Raw genomic sequence first — 24,147 nt, 5'->3', positions numbered from 1 at the left:
CATATTCCAGGCTGAATTCGCCTTTAAATTTCATGCAAGTCGTAAAACATGCTTATATCGAAGTACCAGGGATAGACAATTTTAATACATTATAAGTTTATCTTATGGGTTGTATCCACCACACATGTGAGATTAAACTAATTACGTTTAATCTTATACTTGTGCTGGATACTACCCATAAGATTATGCTTTATCCTTGCGTATGCTTTATAAATAGCACTTCAGGCTTTGACACAATCCCATGCTTCAAGACGTAAAATTTTCGAAACTTTTATTTTTGAAAGTGTTTGCGTTTTAACATAAATGATAATGATCAAAAAAATTTGTTAAAAACAAAAAAGCTCTCGTTTTACCTCAACGAAATTTCATTGTTTCTGAAAACTGGCTACTGTAAATATGAATGTTAACCCCACTCCCCACACCACCAACACATTCTCACAGGAAACAGTAGGCCTATCAGTGAAGTTGGTGTTGCATGATTCATTTTACAATTCAGGAAAGTCTAGCCACTTTCATCAATACTTTCTTACATTATACTATATAACTTCCCATGATTCTACAAATAGCTGGCCTAGCACTGTAACCATACACAGAATGATTTCAGAGTAGGATTACATTTAGTGATTCCTCGGTCTGTACAACGTGTACAACTTCAAATTGTCATATATGTTTTAAAAGACGCAGCAAATATCATTCCAAGATTTCATATTTTGTATAGATTTACAAAAAAAACTTTCTTTCAGCATTTCAACGTTAACAATGCAGGGATTATCTTAATTTTTGTGAAAAAAGACAATCTTATAAGATAACTAAAATATCTATAACTGTGCGATCAATAAAACATCTATAATTGTGTGACGTGATATTTGCTTTATCCACGTCGTTTAAATTGTGTATATTCTCTCGGAAAACATCGGGAATATACACCATTTCAACTCATTTGATAAAGTACAGTACCAAATATTTCCTTAACAGATCACTTAGCTGTAAGTGTCATTTCTTATATAAGCTCCTTGTCTATAAGCATGTTTTTCTGTATTCCTGTGTATAACTTTGATCATTGTTGTGGCTCCACACTACCCCTAAGTGTTATGAATTGAACGAACCTGAATCTGCAGCTTCTGTATTATTAGGAATAATTAATCGATTTTCCTTGAGAAGAGGATTTTTAAAGATATTTCCCATATACTTATGTATTCCTATGTAAAGAAATCCATTATCTAATGTGGTTCAACCCCCCCCCCCCCCTCCCCCATCCGGTCATGATTCGAACAAACTTTAATCTCCCCTACCTCCAGAAGTCATTTTTTAACAAACTTGAATCTACACTATCTGTGAATGTTTCCATATAAGATTAATATTTTCTGACTCACTGGCTCTTCGGAAGAAGATTTTTAAAAGATGTCATTAGTTTTTCACTATATTTGTAATTATCTCCCATTGGAAGAAAGCTTGGCCCTTCATTTAGACAAACTTGAATTCCCTTAACTAAAGAACACTTTGTTGCAATTTGGTTGAAATTTGCCCAGTGGTTTTGAGAAGATGTCGAAAGTGTCGAAAAAGTTTACAGACGGACAGACAGACTGTAGTCTGACAGATGAACAGACCGATGGACGCTGGACAAAATATGATCAGAACCTTGAGCAATCTGCTAGCTCTGGTGAGCAAAAAATGGACCAAACAAACTTGAAACCTGATTTGTAAAGCAACAATATCAAGAGACATACCATAAATCGCTGATTATCAGCTCATTATCTACCGGTCTTGTAGAGTAGGATTTCCCCTCTAAAATCTTTCCCCCGGAAAACTGGCTCAAGAGTAGGATTTCCCCCGGAAAATAGACTCTAGAGTGTGATTTCCCCATGGAAAAATGACTCTAGAGTAGGATTTCAGATTCAATTTCCGGTACAAGCATAGAAAAAAGTACGGAAAATTTACTATGCGAAAGTGCGAGCAATTCATTTTATAAAATACTTTCAAATAAAAAAATAATGAATTTATTTCTTTCATGAAATAATAATTAACGAAGTGCATTAATATATTTTTTTTTCAAAACTAGCAAACTTGCTTGTATATTTCTTTTTTTAAAATTTAGAAAGATCAATGAGCTATGAATTAAAATGAAGAAATAAAACATAGAATGACTCTTAACTCTACATAGGTTACATTGGTTGCTATGTGCTCAGAATCGTTGCCATGGGAAAATCAAGTGAAAAATAGAATTTTATAAGATGCTAATTGCATTGTAAAATTTGCCTAATCACCATTTTACAGCATGCTTTGAAGAATCATTAACAACAGGTACGTGAACATGCTAAAATCATCATTCTATGATGTGTTGTTAAGGTGAAATTGCTGTTACCATGGAGGTAACAAATTGTAAAACATTCCCTAGTTTGCAGAGAAGTCTCAAAAATTTCAATTTATTGTAAAATTTGTTTTGAGTATTCAAAGATAACAAGTTATGTGACTTTTGACTTTAGCATTTTACATTTTTTTCTCTTTTTATTCATCAAAACATCCATTTTTGTTGCTAGGCAACGGATAGGAAGTTTAAAAATTATACGCTTCTGAATTCCAATTCTAAAAGACAGAATCCTCTGCTTTCGTTTTATATACACAGGATGTCTGTATGAGGTCCATCACCGGAGTAATTAGACATTGAATAATTCCAAAATCAAAGAAAATGCTGAGTCAGCAAAAAAGGAAAAACATGCATATATTCCCACATCTATCACAGTTATATCTTTAAATCTTATTTCTATATTTTTGATTGTGAAAACTGTTAAGATCATTATCTTGAGAATAACAGCAATGAAAAAGAAATTCTTTTAGTATTTACATTTAATTTGAGCCTGAAAGATAAGAGATTTTTTAGTCCATCAAAGCTGAAAATTGGCTGGTTGCTAGGGAAATTTCTTTACCCATGTTTCCATGGTAACCGTGAATCAAAACATTTTTCCTTTTGCATACATGGTTCATAGTTCGAGAGAAAACTGTGTGTGGAAAATCATCAAATTCTGAGAACCCTCATATATCACCTACATGCCTATTTTGCATGATTTTTACAAAGAACTGTACTTAATTTCTTCCTCTAGAAACAATAGTGCATAGTTCACGTGAGAATGACTTCATATATTTACGTCCTGGTTATTGTACATTAAATACAAAAAAGGAGGTTACTGAGCAGATATTAACAGATCACAATAAAACACAGTAAAAGGAATGTATGTCTCCTGTATAGGTATTTTCTTTCTAATGATACACGAAAGAACTGTTTGCTAAATTTCTTTCCTTTTGCATTTATTTACAATATATATTAAGTATTTATCTATCATGTTCTAAACCTGAAGTTACCTTTATTATTTTTTTCTTTAAAAACTTTCGTTGTAGATTACTCAGAGTACAAGGGAGATTACTGAACAAATAGATACATGGACAGAAATGTAAATAATGATAAATTATTTTCTCAGAATTGAGTCACTGCACAGATCATTTTGATTTTTTTTTCTTTAGCAACATACGGTTCTTCTCACGGGTGTTTATTTTGTTTCTCCAGCAAAAATTCGAGAACTTTATATGCTAAAAAACACTTTCTTTCTTGATCTTGCAACTTTAATTACGCAGCACAGTAAAGGCTACAAAAAGAAGGCGGAGCCTAATTTATAAGGGAAATAGTAACTATGACATCATGTTAAACCAACAAGTCCTAAAAATACCACAAAATAAAATTGATTTACAAATTTAAACTATTGGAGAGCATTAAACTACATCAGAACTTACTATTACATGTACATGTTGTTTTGTCGTTTGTTTAGGTATCTAGGTATCTTAGGTATCTAAGTCACTGATCGCGATGCAATGAAATGCAATTTGTATGCACTGAAAGCGGATCGAATAATATTTCCAGATCGAAAATGCATTTAATAATTAAGTAAAATATTATTTGCAGATATTTCATAGGCCATTAACTTGGATGCAATACCTTTTTTATGGTTTTATTCATATATTTTTATTATATTTCCTAGTTAACCGATACTGCTGTATATTTGTATGCAGGTACATGTACATTGAAGGGTAATGCAATGATCTTAATAAATCGATCTAATGCAAGGGCATACACTTAGTGGATCGTAATAAATTTCTTCACATAAGCTCTGGCAGTAATAAACTATATGAGAAGTGCTGCGATCCTGTTGAAATCTTGAAACTGAATTATTTCTATATTTACTGCAGTTGAACAGCAAAAAGTTAAGCATGCTCCTTACGAGTATAATTACAACAATAAAATAGTATAATCTATTTAGAATCGCAGCACTTTTCACAAATTATAAAGCTTGTTGAAAATATTAATAAACTACATTTTTAAATTGGTTATGCCCATGCACTACTGATTAATACCGCAAGTATATTTGCTTTAGTCACGAGCCTGCAACATCACGTGATATGTGTCACATACAATTTATCTGCTATTTTTATATTTTAACATATTTTCATTCAGTCACATATAAAGCATTGTTTTGGAATTTATTATAAATATTTGATAAATCTAAAGTTATTTTATTTTTGAAAACTGTGTAAAACTATTAAGAACTGGTATTGTAAATTATGTTTATTTCTACATTAATTTTATTCAAATGTGTGAAATTCCTAAAGATAATTCTCATAGTCCAGATTTATGTATACCAAGCTAGTTTTTGTTTGTGACATTTGTTGTTTGTATATAATGTAAGTCATTTTGTGTCTTCTTATGCTCATTTTCCCTTGATGTTACTGATTTCTTTGTTACTTAATAGGTGTCATTCAATTAATTGTTCAAACACCAGGTGTCATATCTGAGACTCTTATTTACTGAAGTTAAGCCCCTTAGCAAAAAGTAGTTACTTACCTATGGTGAATAATTATTACGCGTTAATTGTCTTTTTACTTATATTTTTCTAGACATCCGCAATTTAAACAATTTTCATTGGTCACTTTTTCAAGACCTAATTTTTTATGACAGGCAAGAGTTGGGCAATGCGCATCACTTTCAAGATTGCGCTCTTTCAATAAACAGGTAAACTTAATTCCCACTCTTTGCCTCTTTTTCAAGGTATGTACATTGTATTTTGTTTTATTCTATAATTCGTTATAACATAAACCATCTTATTTAATTCTATTTTCAAATGTTTAAGTTTATTTGATTGTCCTAAAATTCCTAACTAATTAAAGGAATAAATTTTTAATTTAATTTTTCTTTTCACTGATGTTTCTTTTTTTATCTTAATTGTTTTAAGTGTGTTGTTTATAATTTACTGACAATGTATTATAAGTCTTTTATGTCACATACATTTTATAATTTTTGTTTTCCTCTAAAACTGTCACTCTGTTAATGGGAAATAACTCTGTTACCTTTAGAACAATTAGAACTCATTTGTGTAGGGAGATAGGCTTTTTGTAATTCGTTTGCAAATCGTAAGAAGCAAAGATGACTCGCAAAAATTCCTTTCTTAAAACTGTGTAAGTGTTCAAAATTGTTAAACACGAGTTACCATGATTTCCCCTGTTTTCAGATATATAGATCACGCAATTTAATGTAATAAGAATTGAGATTTATAGATTTATTAGATGTACGCTTAATCACTTATGTAAACATTGTACTTTCACTTTCACCATAATCTTCTACGCGACTATCAGATGTGCATTTTATTTTTTAACTTTTTATAAATTAATTAATTGCAATATACATTTTCTATCTATAATTTTGGTTTGGTTTACCGTCTAATTGTGTACTGTGTTATTTACGCTGGTCTCATTTTATTTTATTTTTAGAAATTTACTTTGCATTGTTAAACGAAACCAGGTTGTTTATGTATTATAATAGGTAATATAATATGACTTTCAAGATTGCGCTCTTTCAATAAACACGTAAACTTAATTCCCACTCTTTGCCTCTTTTTCAAGCTTCTCGGATCCAGCCTATTCAGGATTGTCTTACGAAGCAGAAATTGTCTCCAATCGGGTACATGTTAAAGTCAAAAACATACCCAAACCGTGTGAGATATATGTCTAAAAATAAAATGTAATGATCCTCAGAATGTATTTTATAACCATATTGCATCTGTCCAATATTAGTGAAAAAAAAAACTTCTGGGTAAATGTAAGATCAGTTCAGGGAACCAGGTTTTGGGAGGGAAAAAAGTATTTTTTGAACCTCGTTTGGCCCCCAGAATAAAGTTAAAAATTCCAAAACCTTTTTGTATATCTACAGGACATCATCTATAATATTCCAAAAGATTAATTAGCTACTACTGAAATTAAATGCAGAGTTTGAGGAAGAAGAAAGTGTGACAGCGGACAAGCTAAGGGTAGCAGCAATAGTAAGAAAGCGGACCAGGGTAACAGCAATACATCCGAGCTTTCTTTAGAAAGTGCGAGTATGGTTAAACAATATGATATATTATTTGATCGTTAAAATGAAATTACACTTGGTGCAATCATTAACATTGTACTAAGTGTAATTTTATTTTACACAGAATATCTGAACACACATTGACAAATGATCGCAAGTTCAACATTTTGTACATGTATGTGGGCGTTAGATGGAAACAGTGGTCGTCGATGACTACTATAGTTATACAAATACTTGCTTTTCTATTGTAATGAATATTTGAGAAACATACGAGGACTGTCTCAGAAAAACGCATAAATTATTCTTTATTTTCTTCCACTTATATTATATAGTTAAACATTGAAATGCACCTTACTCAACATTATTTTTCATATTACATACGAATTTCAATAAAATGTTTCCATAAATAACATTTTTCTCTCAGTTAAACGCATCTTACAAAATAGTTGTCGCTCGTGACGTTTATGAACTGGTTCAGGAATCATGCGTCTTTAAAAATTCGATAACAATTATAAATGGAAATGATGTATCGGTTTACAAAAGTAAATGTAGGGTTTTGTCATTATTTGAAAATTAAATAATCTGATTAACTTTTTAAGAATTATGTTTTAACCGAAAAACTCTTTTAAATGGAAAAGCGTCATATTAAGGAATTGCACAAGATGGATTCTCTATCCTTTCGTTTTAAGTTAACTGCAATTGATTAATAAATTAAAAGATATGTTATGGAACGGTTCCAGCTAATAAAGTTTTAATAATATAGCCTTTGTTTGTAAGACTCATTATTACAACTGCATTTTTTAAATTAGAAGACCTTGTTTTTAATTCCACAACTGTTAATTCAGCGTTTACTCTTGGTTTCTTTTAAAAAGATGGGTTTGTTTGTTTGTTTTTTTTTTCTATTACGTATCAGTTTTAAATACTTTTAGCACTCCAGTCAAAGAAGTAAGTTTGGTTTACCTTACCTATAATGGGCTCCAAAGCGTCATAAGAATCATTACGAAGTTGTATTAAAAATCCAGTAAATGTTCAACCAAATTCCTATTCTTAATCATCACTAAATATTAACTGCTATGAAGGAGAAACATCTGGCGTATTGTACAACAAAATTAATATATTCAAGAAGTGGTGCAAATCAAATACGGACTACATATGTATCAAAACTTTCGAAGAGCTTTTTATTCAAAAATCAAGCATGATTTTTCATTGCTTTATGCAACCATTCCACACAATAAATCAAAGAGCAGATTTTTGACATATAATACATGTACATTACTGCTTCCTCATATACTGTTATGTGATTGGTAATCTGCAAAATTACTTCGTTTAAAATCATTCTGATCCTACATTCAAGTATTCTGAAATTAATATTAAGAAGATTCTGACAATATACAGTCTTTGCAGACCAGGTCTTCCCACAATCTTATGGATTGATTGATTGTTGTTTTACGGCCCGTTCGAGAATTTTTCACTCATATAGAGACGACACCATACACAGGCGAAGGGTTTCACATTTAGACCTTTACTCGGCACTCAGGGCCATTGATCAGTGAGGGTTCTTTATCGTACCAACGCCTACCGTGACACGGGGCCTCGGTTTTTAAGGACTCATCCGAAGAACCCACAACTTTCACTTCAAAGTGCCGAGCGCTTGACGAACGAACAGTCGCTACCTATTTTTTATCGACTTATGGAATTCAATGGACTCTATTTGTGCTTCTTTATTAGCCGATCTTTTAGACGCAGAATGTATATATTTCAAAAAATCTACATGAAAAGAAGAAAAGTCTTGAAATAAAAATATTTTAATCAATAAAGACGTTAACGGTCAACTTATAATTAAACTTTATGACAAACTGGATGACTTTATCTTTTCTATCGTCAACGTACCATATTCATGTAAGTTATATAATTAAAATTTAATCATATCCATGTGGTGTTTATGTCTCCCGATTGATTCGATACTGAATAACTTCTTCCTAGTACTCTCAGTTTTTTTTAATGGGAAAAAGTTACTAACAAATAAGTCGATGTTACAGGGTTCTTTACTCTCTCTTTTAACACCATTTCGCCAATTTTATTGTTGTTATTAGGACCTTATTTGCAAATACAACCTATCGTTAGGTCAATTTTTGATTGACATGTTGCTATACACATTTGAATACGTATCGCTCTGTTTTCATGATCAATGCATAGCTATAGGGCTCACATCTATCAATAGGGGATACTTACTCCTCTTGGGCACCTGTTTTTGTTAAGGTCCTGTTCACGATTTGTATTCTTTACTGGAATTATGAGATTAATTACTGTTCGTTACCTTTTACATTCAATAAGATTTAACAAGATTTAAACATGTCGAGATACAAAACTTTGTCATGATTAGAAAAAAAAATGTTTAAGTGCCGAAAACTTTTTCTCTCAAACTATATCCTTTTCATTACTTAATTTTGATTTTAAAAGTCTTCGAGTTGATCTTTAAATAATAAATCATGTTTTCACTGATATCTTGTTTTCATACTGAGTCATTTTCAGGTATTTTCATAAATGACAACATGCGGAATGTTTTAGCTTAAAGGGTCATAAGAAAATCCGAAGAAATATTATAAAGACAAAAATCGGTGTTTTTGATTTATGATATGAAACTTATTTCACTATTGCAGCAGGGTTTTTAATTTATATTTTAACTTGTTCTCGATACGGTCTCGAGTTCAACTGTATATCCTCTGCTTAACATTCAAAATTCAAGAGAGAACGTAAATATAATAGGGTGAGTTAACCATGCATCAGACACATACCTTGCTTCGGACAACTTTAAGCAATAAACTTTCATGGAACCTGAGTCTCCCCGTGTTTTTACTTGTTTCTGTCTTAAAGGTGAAGATTTAAACTTTTTAATGATGCCGGTTTTTATTTCCATGTTGTGATAAAAATACCACAAGAATGGTCTTGAAATTACGTCATATTTTTCATTATCAAAGGGGAGTAACCAGAATTTTACGATTGTGCAATTTTTAGAGTTCTCGCTCTTTTAAATAGACTTCAACGGAACGAGTCGGACCTAGGTAAAATTTGTCAATGATTGATAATTTTACAGAAGTTTTTCAAAGATTTTACTTCAATGTTTGTATAATAATTTTTAGAGTTGTTTTTTACTAGTATGTTTATTTCACCGTACATCGGACACAAATTAACCATGCATCGGACACTTTCCGATGCATGGGTAATCACTTCCATTTTCATATAAAACCCAAATGACAGCTTTTTTACGGAAATAGAAAATAAAGACTAAATTTTAAGTGAAAATACAAGACATCGATATATGACGACTAGAAGTGGACCCAATTTATTTCTTTAAACTAGATGATGATAACCCATGAGACAAAAGCGCGAGTTGCCATATTATTAGCATTATAAAGCCTTTCTAAGGCGATGTGATGCAACTAAAATCTCTTCACATTTGTGGATCGAAATAGTCAATCAAATTTAATTAGAAGGTTAATTTTTAAATGAAAGATAAAAATGTTTCGATATCACTAATTTTAAAGCACCGAGATCAAGGTATAATATTTTTCTGGTTTAAATATCGTATGTCCGATGCATGGTGAATATTGTCCGATCCATGGTGAATTCTGACTTATTTGGAAAAAATAGGTTTTTAATGATATTTTCTCAATAAATAGGGCACGATTGTGTCAAAAATTTTAATTTTAACCACATACTACATGTTAAGTTCCATTTTTATAATATTCGGTCGGTGGCGATATCGCTAGAACTTGTTGAAGTGCGAGGGTGTCCGATGATGGTGAATTCACCCTAGATGTGTTCCACTCTTAAATCATGATCAATTATATATTAGAACTAATGTTAAGTTCCGTTTTAGGTTTCAATTGCCCTGTTTCAAAGTTCTGAAAGACATTCTGCATTGAAATACCCACAACGCGCATTTACATAAAGTTCATAATAAAGTACAGATTTTGAGAAGTAATCAATAAACAAATGTTCCTTTGTATCCCGATGATTAGTATACATTTGTATTTGAAGTTGGCATGGTTTGGATTGAATAGCCTCTCTGCTGATATTAATTGGTGTGCAATGTGATTCATCAATCTTGCCTATCAGATAATCTTAAAGCTCCAAATCAAGGTTTTTACTTACATCAGACGGAGCATTTAATGTTTATGATTCTGAAACAAGATGTTCAAAAATAGTTTTAAGGACAAATGATTCAAAGTTTTTTTTCAAAAATCATAAAAAAGAAACTAAAATTATGTTTATATAAGTACAATCAGTAACTTTAACCGAAAAGATTTAATGTATCTTTCAACGTTTCATAAAAATGTCATATGAAGGATTTCAAAGTTATATAGATTTAAAAGGGTTTTGCAAAAAAGGTGGAATTCAGAATATCATACAATTTTACAATTCCTTAATATTGAAGAATTTTGATATTTGCATCATTTACAACCAAAATATACCCAAAAATATATATCAATCCGGCTCCCATTTTTTTTACCATCTCTCCTTCCTTGAAGGCAATAGGCTTATCCTTCAAAATGCAAAAGTTTTTAATGTTTATTTTAAAAAAAGCCTCTTAAAGAATGAAAATTGTAAAATTGTCGAAAAACATTTTGAAAAGTTTAAAGGACTACAGTGGAACAGTACTTGAAAAAAGTGTAAACATTTGATTTTTTTTTTTAATTAAAGCGTGTAGCAAACATTATACGTATATCAGTTTGTAAGGTATTTTAATATATCTACGTAAATGTCTGAGGATCTTTTTTAATTTTTGAGCCAACGTTTTGCTATCAACAATATTTATTGATTTCTACAATTATTTTGCTGGAATTTATCTTTCGTTGAATTATTATATAAATATTGCATATAATTGAGTAAAACACTAAAAAAAATTAACCCGAAGAAAATCATTGTCAACCGAAACGCAGCCGAGGTTGACAGTGTTTTCGAAGGGTGAAAAATTTCAATGTTACACTCAGCTACATGCAAGATTTATTTTATTATACTGAATGTTTAATGCAAAAACATATAACAGTGAAACTTGTGCGCATAAATTCTTACTTATTTACTTACTTATGCCTGCTACCCATTTGTGGGCATAGGCCGCTGACTAGATTCCTCTAGGTCCCTCTAGTTTGAACAATGCTTTCTACCTTTTTCTAGTTCTTGCCCATTATTTTGACGTCTGCCTCCAAATCTCTCCGCCAGGTGTTCTTTGGCCTACCTCTCCCACGTTTTCCTTAGAGGTTCCAGGATAGGGCTTGCCTTGTGATGTTATTATGGTGCTTGGGTAGGGTATACCCTATCCACCTCCACCTTCTCTGCATTATTTTTTCTTCTATAGAGGATTGGTTTGTTCTTAGCCACAAATTGATGTTGTTGATTTTATGGGCCATCTCAGACAAGAGTTGACGAATGTCTGGATCCTGTTTGTTGTGGTTATCCTCCATGTCTCAGGACCATAGAGGAGCACAGCCTTAACATTGCTGTTAAAAAGCCTACCTTTGGTGTGTATTGTAATTCCCTTGGTATTCAAGATGTTTCCAAGTTGTAGGAATGCTACTCTGGCCTTTTCCATTCTTGCTTTTATGTCCGCTTTCGGCATAAATTCTGCACAGGCAATAACTTTTGGAATATCACCGGTCGTCAAGCAATGTTGAATGTTGCTACGCAGAGGGCGTGGCTTCATCATTCAGTGAGTAATAGTGTTTTTTAACAAATGTTTCTCGACGAATCAGATTTAACTAATCTAAATGAAAGTATAATATTTTCAAACTGTGTTTACTACTATCATATTTTCCTTATTTTAATTTTAGGTTTTTGGTTGACTCGTTTGGTATTCTGATATCAAACTTCGTGATTTATCATTTAATTTATTGAGTGATATTAACGTCATTAATATTCAATGTACAAACGTTTAAGTAAAATGATCTGTTTAGACAAGTTTAATTAAATAATAATAATATTGCATGCTGTTAACAACCTTGTTTGAAGTGAGATTTCTTAAATTCTATGGTCGTAATTAATACCTTGTCAGAAATATAGAGTGGGTTATATTTTGGCTAACGTGTTTCACACCAATTCTTCGGCCTTTGTTTTTAAACTAATGTGACTACAGAAAATTTCATCTTCCTGATCAATACACAGGGCTCACGGCGGTTGTGACCAGTCGAGAAGGAATGCTTACTCCTCCAAAGCACGTGAACCCACCTCTGAAATTTTAGAGACCTGTGTTCGATGTCCTGTTCACAGATTTGTATTTGTGGGTTTGTTTTTCTTTTTAGATCGATTACGTTTTGTTATCTTCACCTTTTCATGATGCAAATGGTTATTTCACTTATTAATGTTCATGCAAAAATAAACAAATAAAAAAGAGAAATGTCCTATCGCATTGATTGTATATTTCATCAATTGATATAAACATAATTTTAATACAATAAAAGTATATTACATCATTGTATTATGATTCTTTCTCTCATTTTTTTTTCCTCATTTAGACTGCTGGTGAGTTTGTTATAGTTAACTCTAAAGAAGGGAGAAAAATATTTTTACATATGCAGTCCCTGGATAGAAAATATAAAAAATCAATTCAAATTCTAAAAAAAAAAGAAACACATTTCACAGACTACAATAAAAAGATTATTTGCATTTTTTATTTCTCATTATATACATTGTAGCCTACTCTTAAAACAATTTATTTACTTCTCAAGTGTTAACAACAGTACTTTGGTTTAATAATTTGAAAAAGCAAAGAAGCAATAATAATTTCTTAAACTTATAATAATGTTATGATTTGTTTATTAAAATATTTTGATAAATTCAATTTTATCCTCCTTCATTTAGAATCGGGTAGAGAAGAAATAAATACTATCACTAAAAATAGTGTTAACAAACTTTATAAAATCAAGCTTCATTTAATGTAAGACAACAAATAAATTTTATTTCTAACTTAAAATCTCAAGCTAAAGCAAAATCGGGTGTTTATTTTTACTTAACAGGATCGACAAGATAATAAAAAGTAAACAAAATGCCAAAAATGAATTGACAGTGACAAAATAATAAAATTATCGCATTAACGAAAAACGCCAAATATGATAATATCTATACAAAAATGCAAAATAACTCTCAAATCAATGAAAAACTCTGGGCCTACAATTGTACAGACGATATCACTCACGTGTTGAAAACACGAGTCACAGAGAAAAATTGAACACTTGCAAGGAAAACATATAACACACATGTAACGAGGAACAAGTAAACAGGAAATAACCATGTTGACACTACGAAATCAGGGCTAGGACTGAGTTGTAAGCACTCGTGACATGTCCAGTGAATATTGGAAGACCAGTGTCAGAGTACATGTGCATAGAGTTGTAGTTGAGAGAATATAATAACATGTGAAACCTAATTTTACTAAAATATGTGCAAGAATAAAAATTCCTCTTGGAAGCCAATTCACCGACCTTATGCTAGCCACTTTCATCTTATACTTTCAGTTTGAATGTCACGTTTATAATGCATGTGAAAGGCATTTAAATACCTAAATCTATTAATATAATATGAAAATGTTATCAGCTCTCCAGGATGTCAGGCACGCACTAAGGGTAAGTGTTTCCTATGTGTCCTTCACAACCAATTAATAACGCAACGAAATTTGTTAAAAAAAGTTATAAAATATTATATCAGTTGTAGATTATGTCTGAAAACTCCGCTACAAATTGGCTGGTCATCGTAGCAATAGATTTTGGAACTGCTTATAGTGGTTATGCCTTCTCCTTTCGTGATACAGAAAAGGAATTTCACAATTCTCAGAACTGGAATTCGGGAACTCCAAATCTCCTATCACAGAAAACTCCCACATGTATTTTATTGAACCCCGACGAAACATTCAATTCCTTTGGATACGAGGCACAGGATATTTACACAACATTGGCATCAGAGGAGCGACATCTGGATTATTTCTATTTCTTAGATTTTAAGATGAAACTTTATCACACAAAGGTTTGTTAAGTTGAAGCTTATTCTATTTTGTTTTTCGGTGTATAGTATAAGTTGTTTGTAAAACTTAAAGTATGTGCTATGGTGAAGTACAATAGAACACACATAAAAGGTCATATGGTATTTGCCCTATATTTTGACTCTCACTAAAAGGATGAATTCCCATGTCTATTGCCATCAACCCATTCAATATGTACAAAGAAAGTGATTATTTTCTAACGAGAGGATTTTGATACAATGTACCTTCTTAATAGTGTCAATATTTTGGATTATTTATAATCATGACGAATGCCAAATTATGATCACTTGAATAAGTCACACACATAGTATTTGTTTTTCAACGACATAAATGCTGTTCTATGAAGCTAGTATTGCTACAAGGATGTGTGTTACATCCTTAAATCACAATTGATTCAGTCACCTCGACACTTAGTAACATAAAATACTTCGACCCTATTAAAAATATGAATTATAAATATCAAAAATCCCCTATAATTAGTTTTTAACACAATTAAACATTCAGTCATATGCATGTTTCTTTGTTTCTTTACACTTCAGCATCGGTAGCTTCTAGTAATATTTTACTAATACTTGATATAATTTACTTCATTCAAAGAAGAAGTAAAGCTAAATGTATCAACAATAAAGATTCATACAATAAAGTATATGAAAAATACTATATTTATTGCAGACATCTCAGTGAGACGTAATCATGTGTATAAAACAAGATTTTCCGAACAGTGTTTTGATGATCTAAAGTCTCTTAAGTACTTTGAACTTAAATTTTAAATTAAAAGTCAAAATTTTTGAGTGAAAATCGCATGTTGTATTTTAGTTCTTTTTATATCAACTGAAAGTTGTACTCTTACTAAAATTTTAAGAATATGAAATAATCAAAATAAGCGGATAGCCTTCATTATGAATACGAGAGTCATTCAATAAGTAATGCAATATACAGTTTATCATAATAACTGTAGCAGTTTTTAATTGTATTTTTGAATAGTTGAAAAAATCTATTAAAGAACTTTTAATCACAGAAAACCCCATGTTTTTTCCTTATTGTCGCAAAGGCATTCAATTTTAAAGTAAGCATGGTCACTACACTGACCTGAAAACTGTTTTTAAATGATCTCTGCCAAGAAGATGAAAATGAGGGCTTATGTGAAAACTGTGCTTCATAGCATAAATAGTTGAATAACCCATATTAAAGATACCATTTTGATTTATGGAAAGACTAGTCTTTCGTGCTGTATATTTTTCAGATGGATTCGGAAATTTGGAATAAAAAAAGTACAATTAAAAGATCGCAGTCAAACTGGTCGAAAATCTGTAGGGGCATCAAGAAATATCGATGCTGTGAGCAACATGATATCTGAATATGCCATATTTCCATTGATAGACTTTGCTTAAACACGATACATTTCATCGTCATAACAGTTTATAGAGTTCTTACAAATGAAATAAATATAACAATAATTCTATCAGATGGATGCCTTTTTTCTTTACAAATGCCTAAGAGAAAAAACACGTTGAATGTGCCGATGGTCAATTTAAAGATAAACATTTTTACAAAAAAGAAGATTTGATATATTGAGTGATGGATGACGAAACGTGAGTGTATACTTTTCATAGCCGAAAAGGAAGATCAAGAATAAAATGTGGAATCAAAGAGAAAGCTATCGTCCTATTATTGCAAAGAGAAGCAAGGGCTCCAAATCTGTTCTATTACTTTTTTTATTATTCAAGAGGCCCAGTCAAATATACATAAGCCAAAGGAAGGACTATCAATGGTAACTTTTATGTTAAAATTTTACCAAGGAAAGTTAAGCAGATTTCCTGCAAAGCAAACCCAAATACTGATCCCGAGTATTTTTTCTGCACCTGAAACGCTGCTGCAAATAAACATAGAGAATAAATAAAATTTAGAAGAGAGGAAAATTTACAGAGCTTGGGAATCCCCCATATTAGCTAGATCTCAGCCATTGTGAGATCTTTTTCTTCCAAAAACATATGAAAGCAATCAATGGAAGATTTTATAATTTTAGGTGTATCATAGAAAGTGCTATTCAGCAGTGTCTTTAGTGCATCCCTAAAGATTAGTATGTGTAAATTTTAACAGAGAATGTTTTGAGGGACTGAAAGTATTAAGAATCTGTTTTACATGTTTTCCTATTTTAGATAACCTTTTGCATTATTTATTGAACGACCCTCGTAAGTAGCTTTGCCTGCAATTATCGTTAAAATGAAGCAAAATGTCTTTGTTTAGATTTCATAACCACCTTCAATCATAAGCTGGTTGTCATTTTTTACGTTATTTAGAAGTTTGCATGTAAATTTTGGTGTTGGTTAAAAGTGGTTGTAGGAGTTGCCAAAAGCATCCAATCTCTTGAATTTTCAAATTGCCCTAATGCTAATACGAACAGACAGTGCGTTACTTTGTGACACTATATAATTACAATTTCTATAGATTCATTAACCAAACAACATTTATCACTAATTATAAATATGATTATAAGTCTGATAATTCATGCATTTATTAAGAGAAAAAATATTACTTGGAATTTTTAAGTAATTGTAGGCCGCAAAACATTTTTCAGTGTACTAAAACTTGAGTTGCTCAGGTAGAGCGTACAAACTGATCTCTTATGCTGAAAGATACGTTATTTTCTTGTGGGTTAAATTTTCGGTGTTTTCGAGGTATGTGCACACCCACGAATTCATATGCACCACGAAATGTAAATTTCATATCCATCACTATTCAACTCTTCCCAACCACGAAATCAACTACAACCTTCAACATAACCACCACCCCCACCCAACCCCTACCCCCGAACCAATATTTTTTCCCTCAAATTTCGAAAATTTGACTCCACAAAAATATGATTTTACACTGATATAAGAAAACTAAAGAAAATCTTAGTGTGAGACCCTTTTATATATTATTATATCTTTATAAGCAAAATAATAATTTTTAAATATATTTATTTGTTTGCTTTCTATTTATATGAAATTCAAATTAAACGTACTTTTTACTTGATAACACAATATGCAAAACACATGCCTCTTTACAGATTTATACCCCTTGCCATCCCAGACTTTTTATTAAATATTGTTAAACAAGGAACACATTGTTAAAATATTTTTTTAATCATACAGGTTGAAAAAAAAAGATTTATATACTGGTAAGCTGAACTGACATCGTAAAAAGAACATAATCACTCTTTTGGGCGTCATAATGTCATTTTCCTCTCGAAATGGTGTATACTTAAAATACTGACCAAAAATCACATTGATAACTACTATGAAAAAATAGTTCGGCCACTGATACGAAATTAAAATCAATGAAAACTGTACAGAAAAAAATGAACAGAACAATCTCTCTATTGAAATCCATTGATTCAAAATTAGGAAAGTAAAGAAAATTGAATTATATCAAAATAAATGTTGATTAAGGGGAAAAATTGTTGTTCTACTATTTTTTTTTTCAGAATTTGAACAGAAAAACAATGTTAAGCGACATCAACGGAAAACAGCTCCCTGCAATTAAAGTATTTTCTTTGTCAATCAAGTTCTTTACGGATCACTTCATGAACATTCTTAACAAACGTTTGCCTGACGCTAAGGAAAAAAGATGTGAAATTTGTTCTAACTGTTCCAGCGATTTGGACAGATGCAGCAAAATTGTTTATGCGTGAGGCAGCCAAAGAAGTATTTATTTAAGTGAATATATAGATTTAGAAAATATTTCTAAATTAATCTTGAATACTCTTATTCTCTACTCTCCCATTCTTTTTTGCTATTTTATTCAGATTTAATGCTACAATTAAAGACTCAACCCATCTCTTGTTTGTTTGTAATGTTTTGCCCATCGTAAGGCATTAAACTTTTAATAATTTTGACATCATTTTCTTTTAAACCAAGTTCTTCAAGTTATCATGGTTAACTATATGCATGTACTTTGATACGCTTATTTACAAAGACACATTAAAAACTTTACTGAGGAACTTTCATTTAAAATAAGTCTTCCTTCCAGAATTTTTATGCCCCTGTAATCGAAGATTCGGGGGCATATAGTTTTTGCCCCGTCCGTCCGTCTGTCTGTTTGTCCACAAAAACTTTAACATTGCCCATAACTTTTGATTGGTTGGAGATGGCTTTCATATTTAACATGTGTACTCTTTGTGACAAGACTTACCTTTGGGTACCAACATATTTGACCTCTTGACCTTGGATTTTGACCCACTTTTGCAAAAAAAAAATTACCCAACTTTATCTTTAGCTATAACTTTCGAATATTTTGGTGCTAAGGCTTTCATATTTCACATGTATATTCAACGTGACAAGATCTTTCCAGGAGTGTAAATATTTTTTAACTACCTTAACCTTAGAGTTTTACCCATTTAAAAAAAAACTTTAACCTTGGCCCTAACTTTTAAATAGTACTAGGGCTTTCAACTTTCAAATGTGTATTCCTTGTGAGACCTTCCTTGGACTACCAACAATTTTGACCTTTTGACCTTGAATTTGGAGTTTGACCTACTTTGAAAAAAATTTAACTTTTGCCCTAAATTTTATTAAGTTGGTGCTAGGACTTTTATATTTTGTGTGGTTACTTCTTATTACGAGGTCTTTACCTGCGTACCATTGATTTTGATCTTGCCCTTTGAGTTTGACCCACTTTCAGAAAACATTACACATGATGATAACTTTTGAATGGTTGGTGCTTGGGTCTTCATATTTACCATACCAGGTGTATCCATTGACACAAGTCCTTTCTTTTGGTAACATCATTTCTTATCTCTTGACCTTGACCTTGGAATTTGATTTGCATTTGAGAAACTTTAACCTTAAGCTGCCATACGGGGGAATCAGTGATTCAAAATCTTTTTTTTTTTTAATGTTTAGCATGAATACTTCTCGAAATACATACCAAAACGACAATTTTCAAATTAACAGGAGAATAAACAAGTAATAATTCTAATTAATACCAAAAATATCACTGGAGACTGAGATAATGCATATAAAACATAACAATTTGACTTTCATAGATAAAATATTTTATTATACTATAGTAAACACTACAATTTATTATTATAATTAAAACTTTGAAACTTTGATTAATAATAGTAATTATATTGATAGTTTACTGTAGTATTATTTGTTAAGACGGTATTTATTTATGTTTGATTATAACATAACTTATCTAATTTTATGAGATTCAATTAGCTGTCAGTCTGCTACTTAAAAAGATATGCCAAGACGTTTTCGAATGGAAGAAGGTTTTGTTGTGGATGTACCATTTGTAAATACGAAGTAGTTTTAAAATGGGAGGCAATTTTACAAAAATAAGACAAATATACTCTAGGCTGTAGTTGCTGAGCCTACATATGGTATTGTCCTAAATAAAAAGTAAATTGTAATCTTCATTTGCTAATATGTACAATGTTCCTCACCTTAGGGTTATGTTACTGAATCATTTTTGATTTCAATTTTAGGCAGGCATTGCATCTGATCGTTTACTTCTTGCTCTTGAACCAGAGTGTGCATCAATATACTGCAAAGATATTTCTCCAGATAAACTGTCACGTGGGATATGTCTCAAAGCTACTGAGAAAAGAACGCAATATGTCGTTGCTGATATAGGAGGTAAGGTTTCATTTTAACATTAATGCAAGTTATAATTAGTGCCATAAATGTTTATTTTGTATGGCGTATTACAGGGTATATTTAAAATGATTTTTTAAGTTTGCACTTATCATGTTTATGTTATCTAATTTGATTATTTTTTTTGATTAGTTTAATGTAGATTTCGAATACTTCCTAGTATTCATTCCATTCATAAAACAATAGTGTCAGTCGTTCAATACAGCTTAGTCAACTCCTTCAAGGTTTATTCGATGGTAATTCGCTTATACAATGGAAAAAATGTTGGAGACAATAAAATGTGTAAGGACAAAAATCTTAAAACTGTACACGTCGCGTATAAGGAAGAAAATATCAAATGTATGCAACCATACCACGTTATGAGAAAAAGTATCATCAATTGCACAGGTAATTGCATTACGAGCAGAAAAAAATGCACGAAAAACAGCGAAACATAATGTTAATAACATTACGACAAGCTAAGAAATCCATCTTGTCGGCAAAGAGCTCAAGGTGTGCAATCAGGTTGAACGAATGATAAGAGTATTTATACCTTAGTGCTGATATCAGAGATAGGAAAATTAGTATGGCATATGGGCTATTTATGAGTCGTGCTAAGCTTAAAATAAAATGTAAATGATATTTATTAGGAACCACCGTTAGCAAATATTGGAAATCATACTCAAACGCTTTTATCAAAAGATTTTTTTTTTCGAGTAACGATTATTCAAGGATTTGCAAGACTCTCTATGTACAATAGAAACATTATCAATGATACATTTTTTTATGAATACAGGAGGAACAGCAGATTTTAGTGTTCATGAACTGGACATTGATGGATCCATTACAGAACTTCACAAAGCTAGCGGTGAAGCTTATGGGGGTACTTGTGTTGACAAGAAATACATTGAAATAACAGAATCCATTTACGGAGTGAAATCATTTGAGAGACTAAGGAACGAAGAAATGGAGGATTATCTGCAATTTTTAAGAGATTTTGAGTTTAAAAAAAGAACTGTAACCACACATTTAACGAAGAAATATAACATTCGTATTCCATTATCACTAAATGATTTTGCAAAAGAGTACAAAGTAGATTTACATAGAACAGAACGACTACCTATTAAAGGTGAAGTCGAAGTAATGCGAGATAAGATAAAAGTAAATGGGCAGTTTATGTTACAACTTTTTGAAGATTCTATAAATGAAATAGCAAACCACCTTCAAAACCTGTTGAAGGATTATCCTGATATTTCATGCATAATATTGGTAGGTGGGTATTCAGAATGCAGTATTCTGCAAGAAAAAATACTGTTAATGTTTTCAGATAGGAATGTATTAATTCCTACTGAATGCAGTCTTGCAGTACTGAAAGGAGGTGTTCTTTACGGTCACAATCCATCCATTGTATCTTCGCGTGTGTTAAGATACACTTATGGTACAAATACGGACCTCAAATTCGATAAAGGAAAACACGATGAAAAGAGAAAATATACCGATCAGTTTGGCACGGTTTTATGCCGAGGAACATTCGACTCGATTATTTCGGCTGGCACCAAAGTACCTGCAACAGGAAAGAAATTTACAATAACAAGTGTGCCACTAGATACCCATCAATCTTTTATTGCTACTGAAATTTACTTCTCGGAAAAAAGCGATGTGCTTTATATCGATGAGGAAGATTGTAGATATTTAGGTAAAGTTGAAATTCCGTTGCCTTTCCTTGGGTTTAAACCTACTCTGGAGGAAGAGTTTACATTTGGTATGACAGAATTAGTTTATACTGCAACTGTCAAAGAAACTCAAGAAACTGTAGTCAAACATTTCAATGCCTTATAGTATGTTGATACTTCCATTATGCATATGTCAACTAAATTTAAAATATATTGTACATTGTTAAGGTTTTAGCAAACGTTTTAATCACACTATACTATCCAGGAGCATTATTTAAAATGATTAAAGAAACAGAGGAATCAATTAAAGTGATAAAGTGAAACACTTAATCAAGAAGTGTTATCCTTCCAATTCGCACAGATTTCTATAACTGGCAATCAACCATTAGCTATTGATCTATGAAATAATGAAGAAAATACAGTATATGCATTGTGAGAAGTACTAGTTAAATCAGCCGATATTGAAATTACATGCATTAAGATATACAAGCAAGGGATGATTTTATTTTATGTAAAATGAGCTCTTTGGCATAGAAATAAATAGAAGAATATAGAAATCTTGTTCTGTTATTTTTCCTTTTCGACTCTGTTATTGTTGCCTTTTTTGTTCGTAGAATTAAGTAATAGAAATGCCATTGCATGATTGTCAAATGAAGTTACATGAATGTCATTGCCTGTTCAAATATAGAGACTAGATTTTAAAAGAAAAACAAAATTTTAATGATGATTTTAGGGAAATTGCAAAGGTTTATGTTTGTACATTTACATTCCAATCAAAATTTGTTACGTTTATATATGTGTACTGTAATGACAAGGTAAAAATAACAAACAGTGATCAATCTCATAAAAATATTTAAACAATACAAATTTGTGAACATGGCATAAAACAGGGACTCCCCCCCCCCCCCTGTAAATTTCAGAGGAGGTATCGGATACCTAGGAGGAGTAAGCATCCCCTGTTGACCGGTCACACCCGCCGTGAACCTTATGTATTGATCAGGTAGACGAAAACTCTTATTGTTTCAAGGAAACTGGAAATACCTTCAACGTTTCATTCAATAGAGTTAATGACCTCAAAATTATGCTGCTGGAATGCATGAAATATATATTATTATCCCCAAAAAAGTTTAAACATAGAGTTTGCAGCGATTTTTATACAGCGGTGTACTAGTACATTTGTATTTGATATATCAGTCTAGGAAAGCACATGAACTATAAGGTATATTTCAACCAATGGAATGGAAATCTTGCATTACCTTATTATGTGAACATGATTTTTAATGTTGCACCCATGCCCCCACCCCCCCCCCCACCCCCACCCACCCCACCCAAAGATTACTGCATTTAAGCAAATTCTGCTCAATACGTTTATTACATGTTTTATACTCTGACTGTTACTGTACTAAAATATTCAACTGATAAAATATGGCTATGAACAGCTATTCAAGTGGCATCAAGCAGACAAATTTTATAAACTTACGAATTAGATATAGAGGCTGCTCAACAATGAAAGATACGCAAATATTATTTCTGCTTTTCATCGAATTCGGAACAATAAAAATATTCCTAAATATAAGATGTTTAAGGTAAAATGATTCAAGTTGTAGTTTTCGTTTTTTTTAATATTTGTCAACCTCCCCAAGGACAGGAATGATTTAAGCGAAGATGTTTTTTCTAAAACCTTTCAAAATTTTTTTTTCTTCAACAAAGCATCACGAAAGAATATATGAACTAAATAACCGGCCTTTAACGTTACAAAAATCAATTGTTGTTCTGTCACATTTTGTACGTTTCATGGAATTACAGCTTATGCAAAAAAAAAGAATTAACATTGATATTTAAGACATGAAATCCGTTATATTAACTTGATAGTTTATGTACTCTCTAATGTTTTTCTTGCAATTTTTTTTTTGTTTTATAAAATATTATTGCACCGCTACAAGAGAATCTTATTGAAAAAGTATCAAATGTATAATTACTGTGCTGGAGAAATTTTAACAAGTTGGGTAGGTAGTAAACTGTATTTAAACTAACTAGTCCTCCCTGAATTCTAAACTCATTTTAAAAAGTCCTAGAAAAACCTGCTTTTTAAATTGTTAAGATTGTTTTTATCAATTGTATTGAAGGAAAATGATGATTCTGAAGATTAACTGAGAGAATGAAATGTACGTTTCATTTCAAAATTATCTTGATCTATGAATATTTAATGTACAGCACATTCAATATGAATCTACAAACATTAACCCCAGAAAATCTGATCTTTTAAGATTTGTATATGTGACGATATATACTATGCGTATTTATGACAAAATCGAATACGTACTAATAGGACAGATTTTTTAAAAAGTAACTCTACCCAACTCTTCATGAGTAGCAAAAACAAAAACAAAACAAAATCCAACTAAAAAAAAACACAACGGACAATGA

General features: G+C 31.3%; 1 protein-coding gene across 1 annotated transcript; it reads left to right on the top strand.

Moving 5' to 3' along the window:
- Positions 1–13,714: 13,714 nt before the first annotated feature.
- Positions 13,715–22,245, top strand: LOC133194812 (heat shock 70 kDa protein 12A-like). The gene is made up of 5 exons (XM_061330718.1): positions 13,715–14,010; positions 14,093–14,407; positions 17,893–18,112; positions 19,900–20,050; positions 20,844–22,245. Exons 3-5 carry the CDS (start codon positions 18,092–18,094, stop codon positions 21,884–21,886), a joined length of 1,215 nt encoding a protein of 404 aa, XP_061186702.1. The 5' UTR covers positions 13,715–14,010; positions 14,093–14,407; positions 17,893–18,091; the 3' UTR covers positions 21,887–22,245.
- The last annotated feature ends 1,902 nt before the right edge of the window (positions 22,246–24,147 follow it).

Source organism: Saccostrea echinata, unplaced genomic scaffold, assembly GCF_033153115.1.
Source record: "Saccostrea echinata isolate AGI-Se365-2 ecotype Australia unplaced genomic scaffold, CSIRO_AGI_Sech_v1 ptg000029l, whole genome shotgun sequence".
Classification (NCBI taxonomy): domain Eukaryota; kingdom Metazoa; phylum Mollusca; class Bivalvia; order Ostreida; family Ostreidae; genus Saccostrea; species Saccostrea echinata.
The sequence above is the reverse complement of the archived record's forward strand: the minus strand, read 5'-3'. Positions and strand labels throughout refer to the sequence as shown.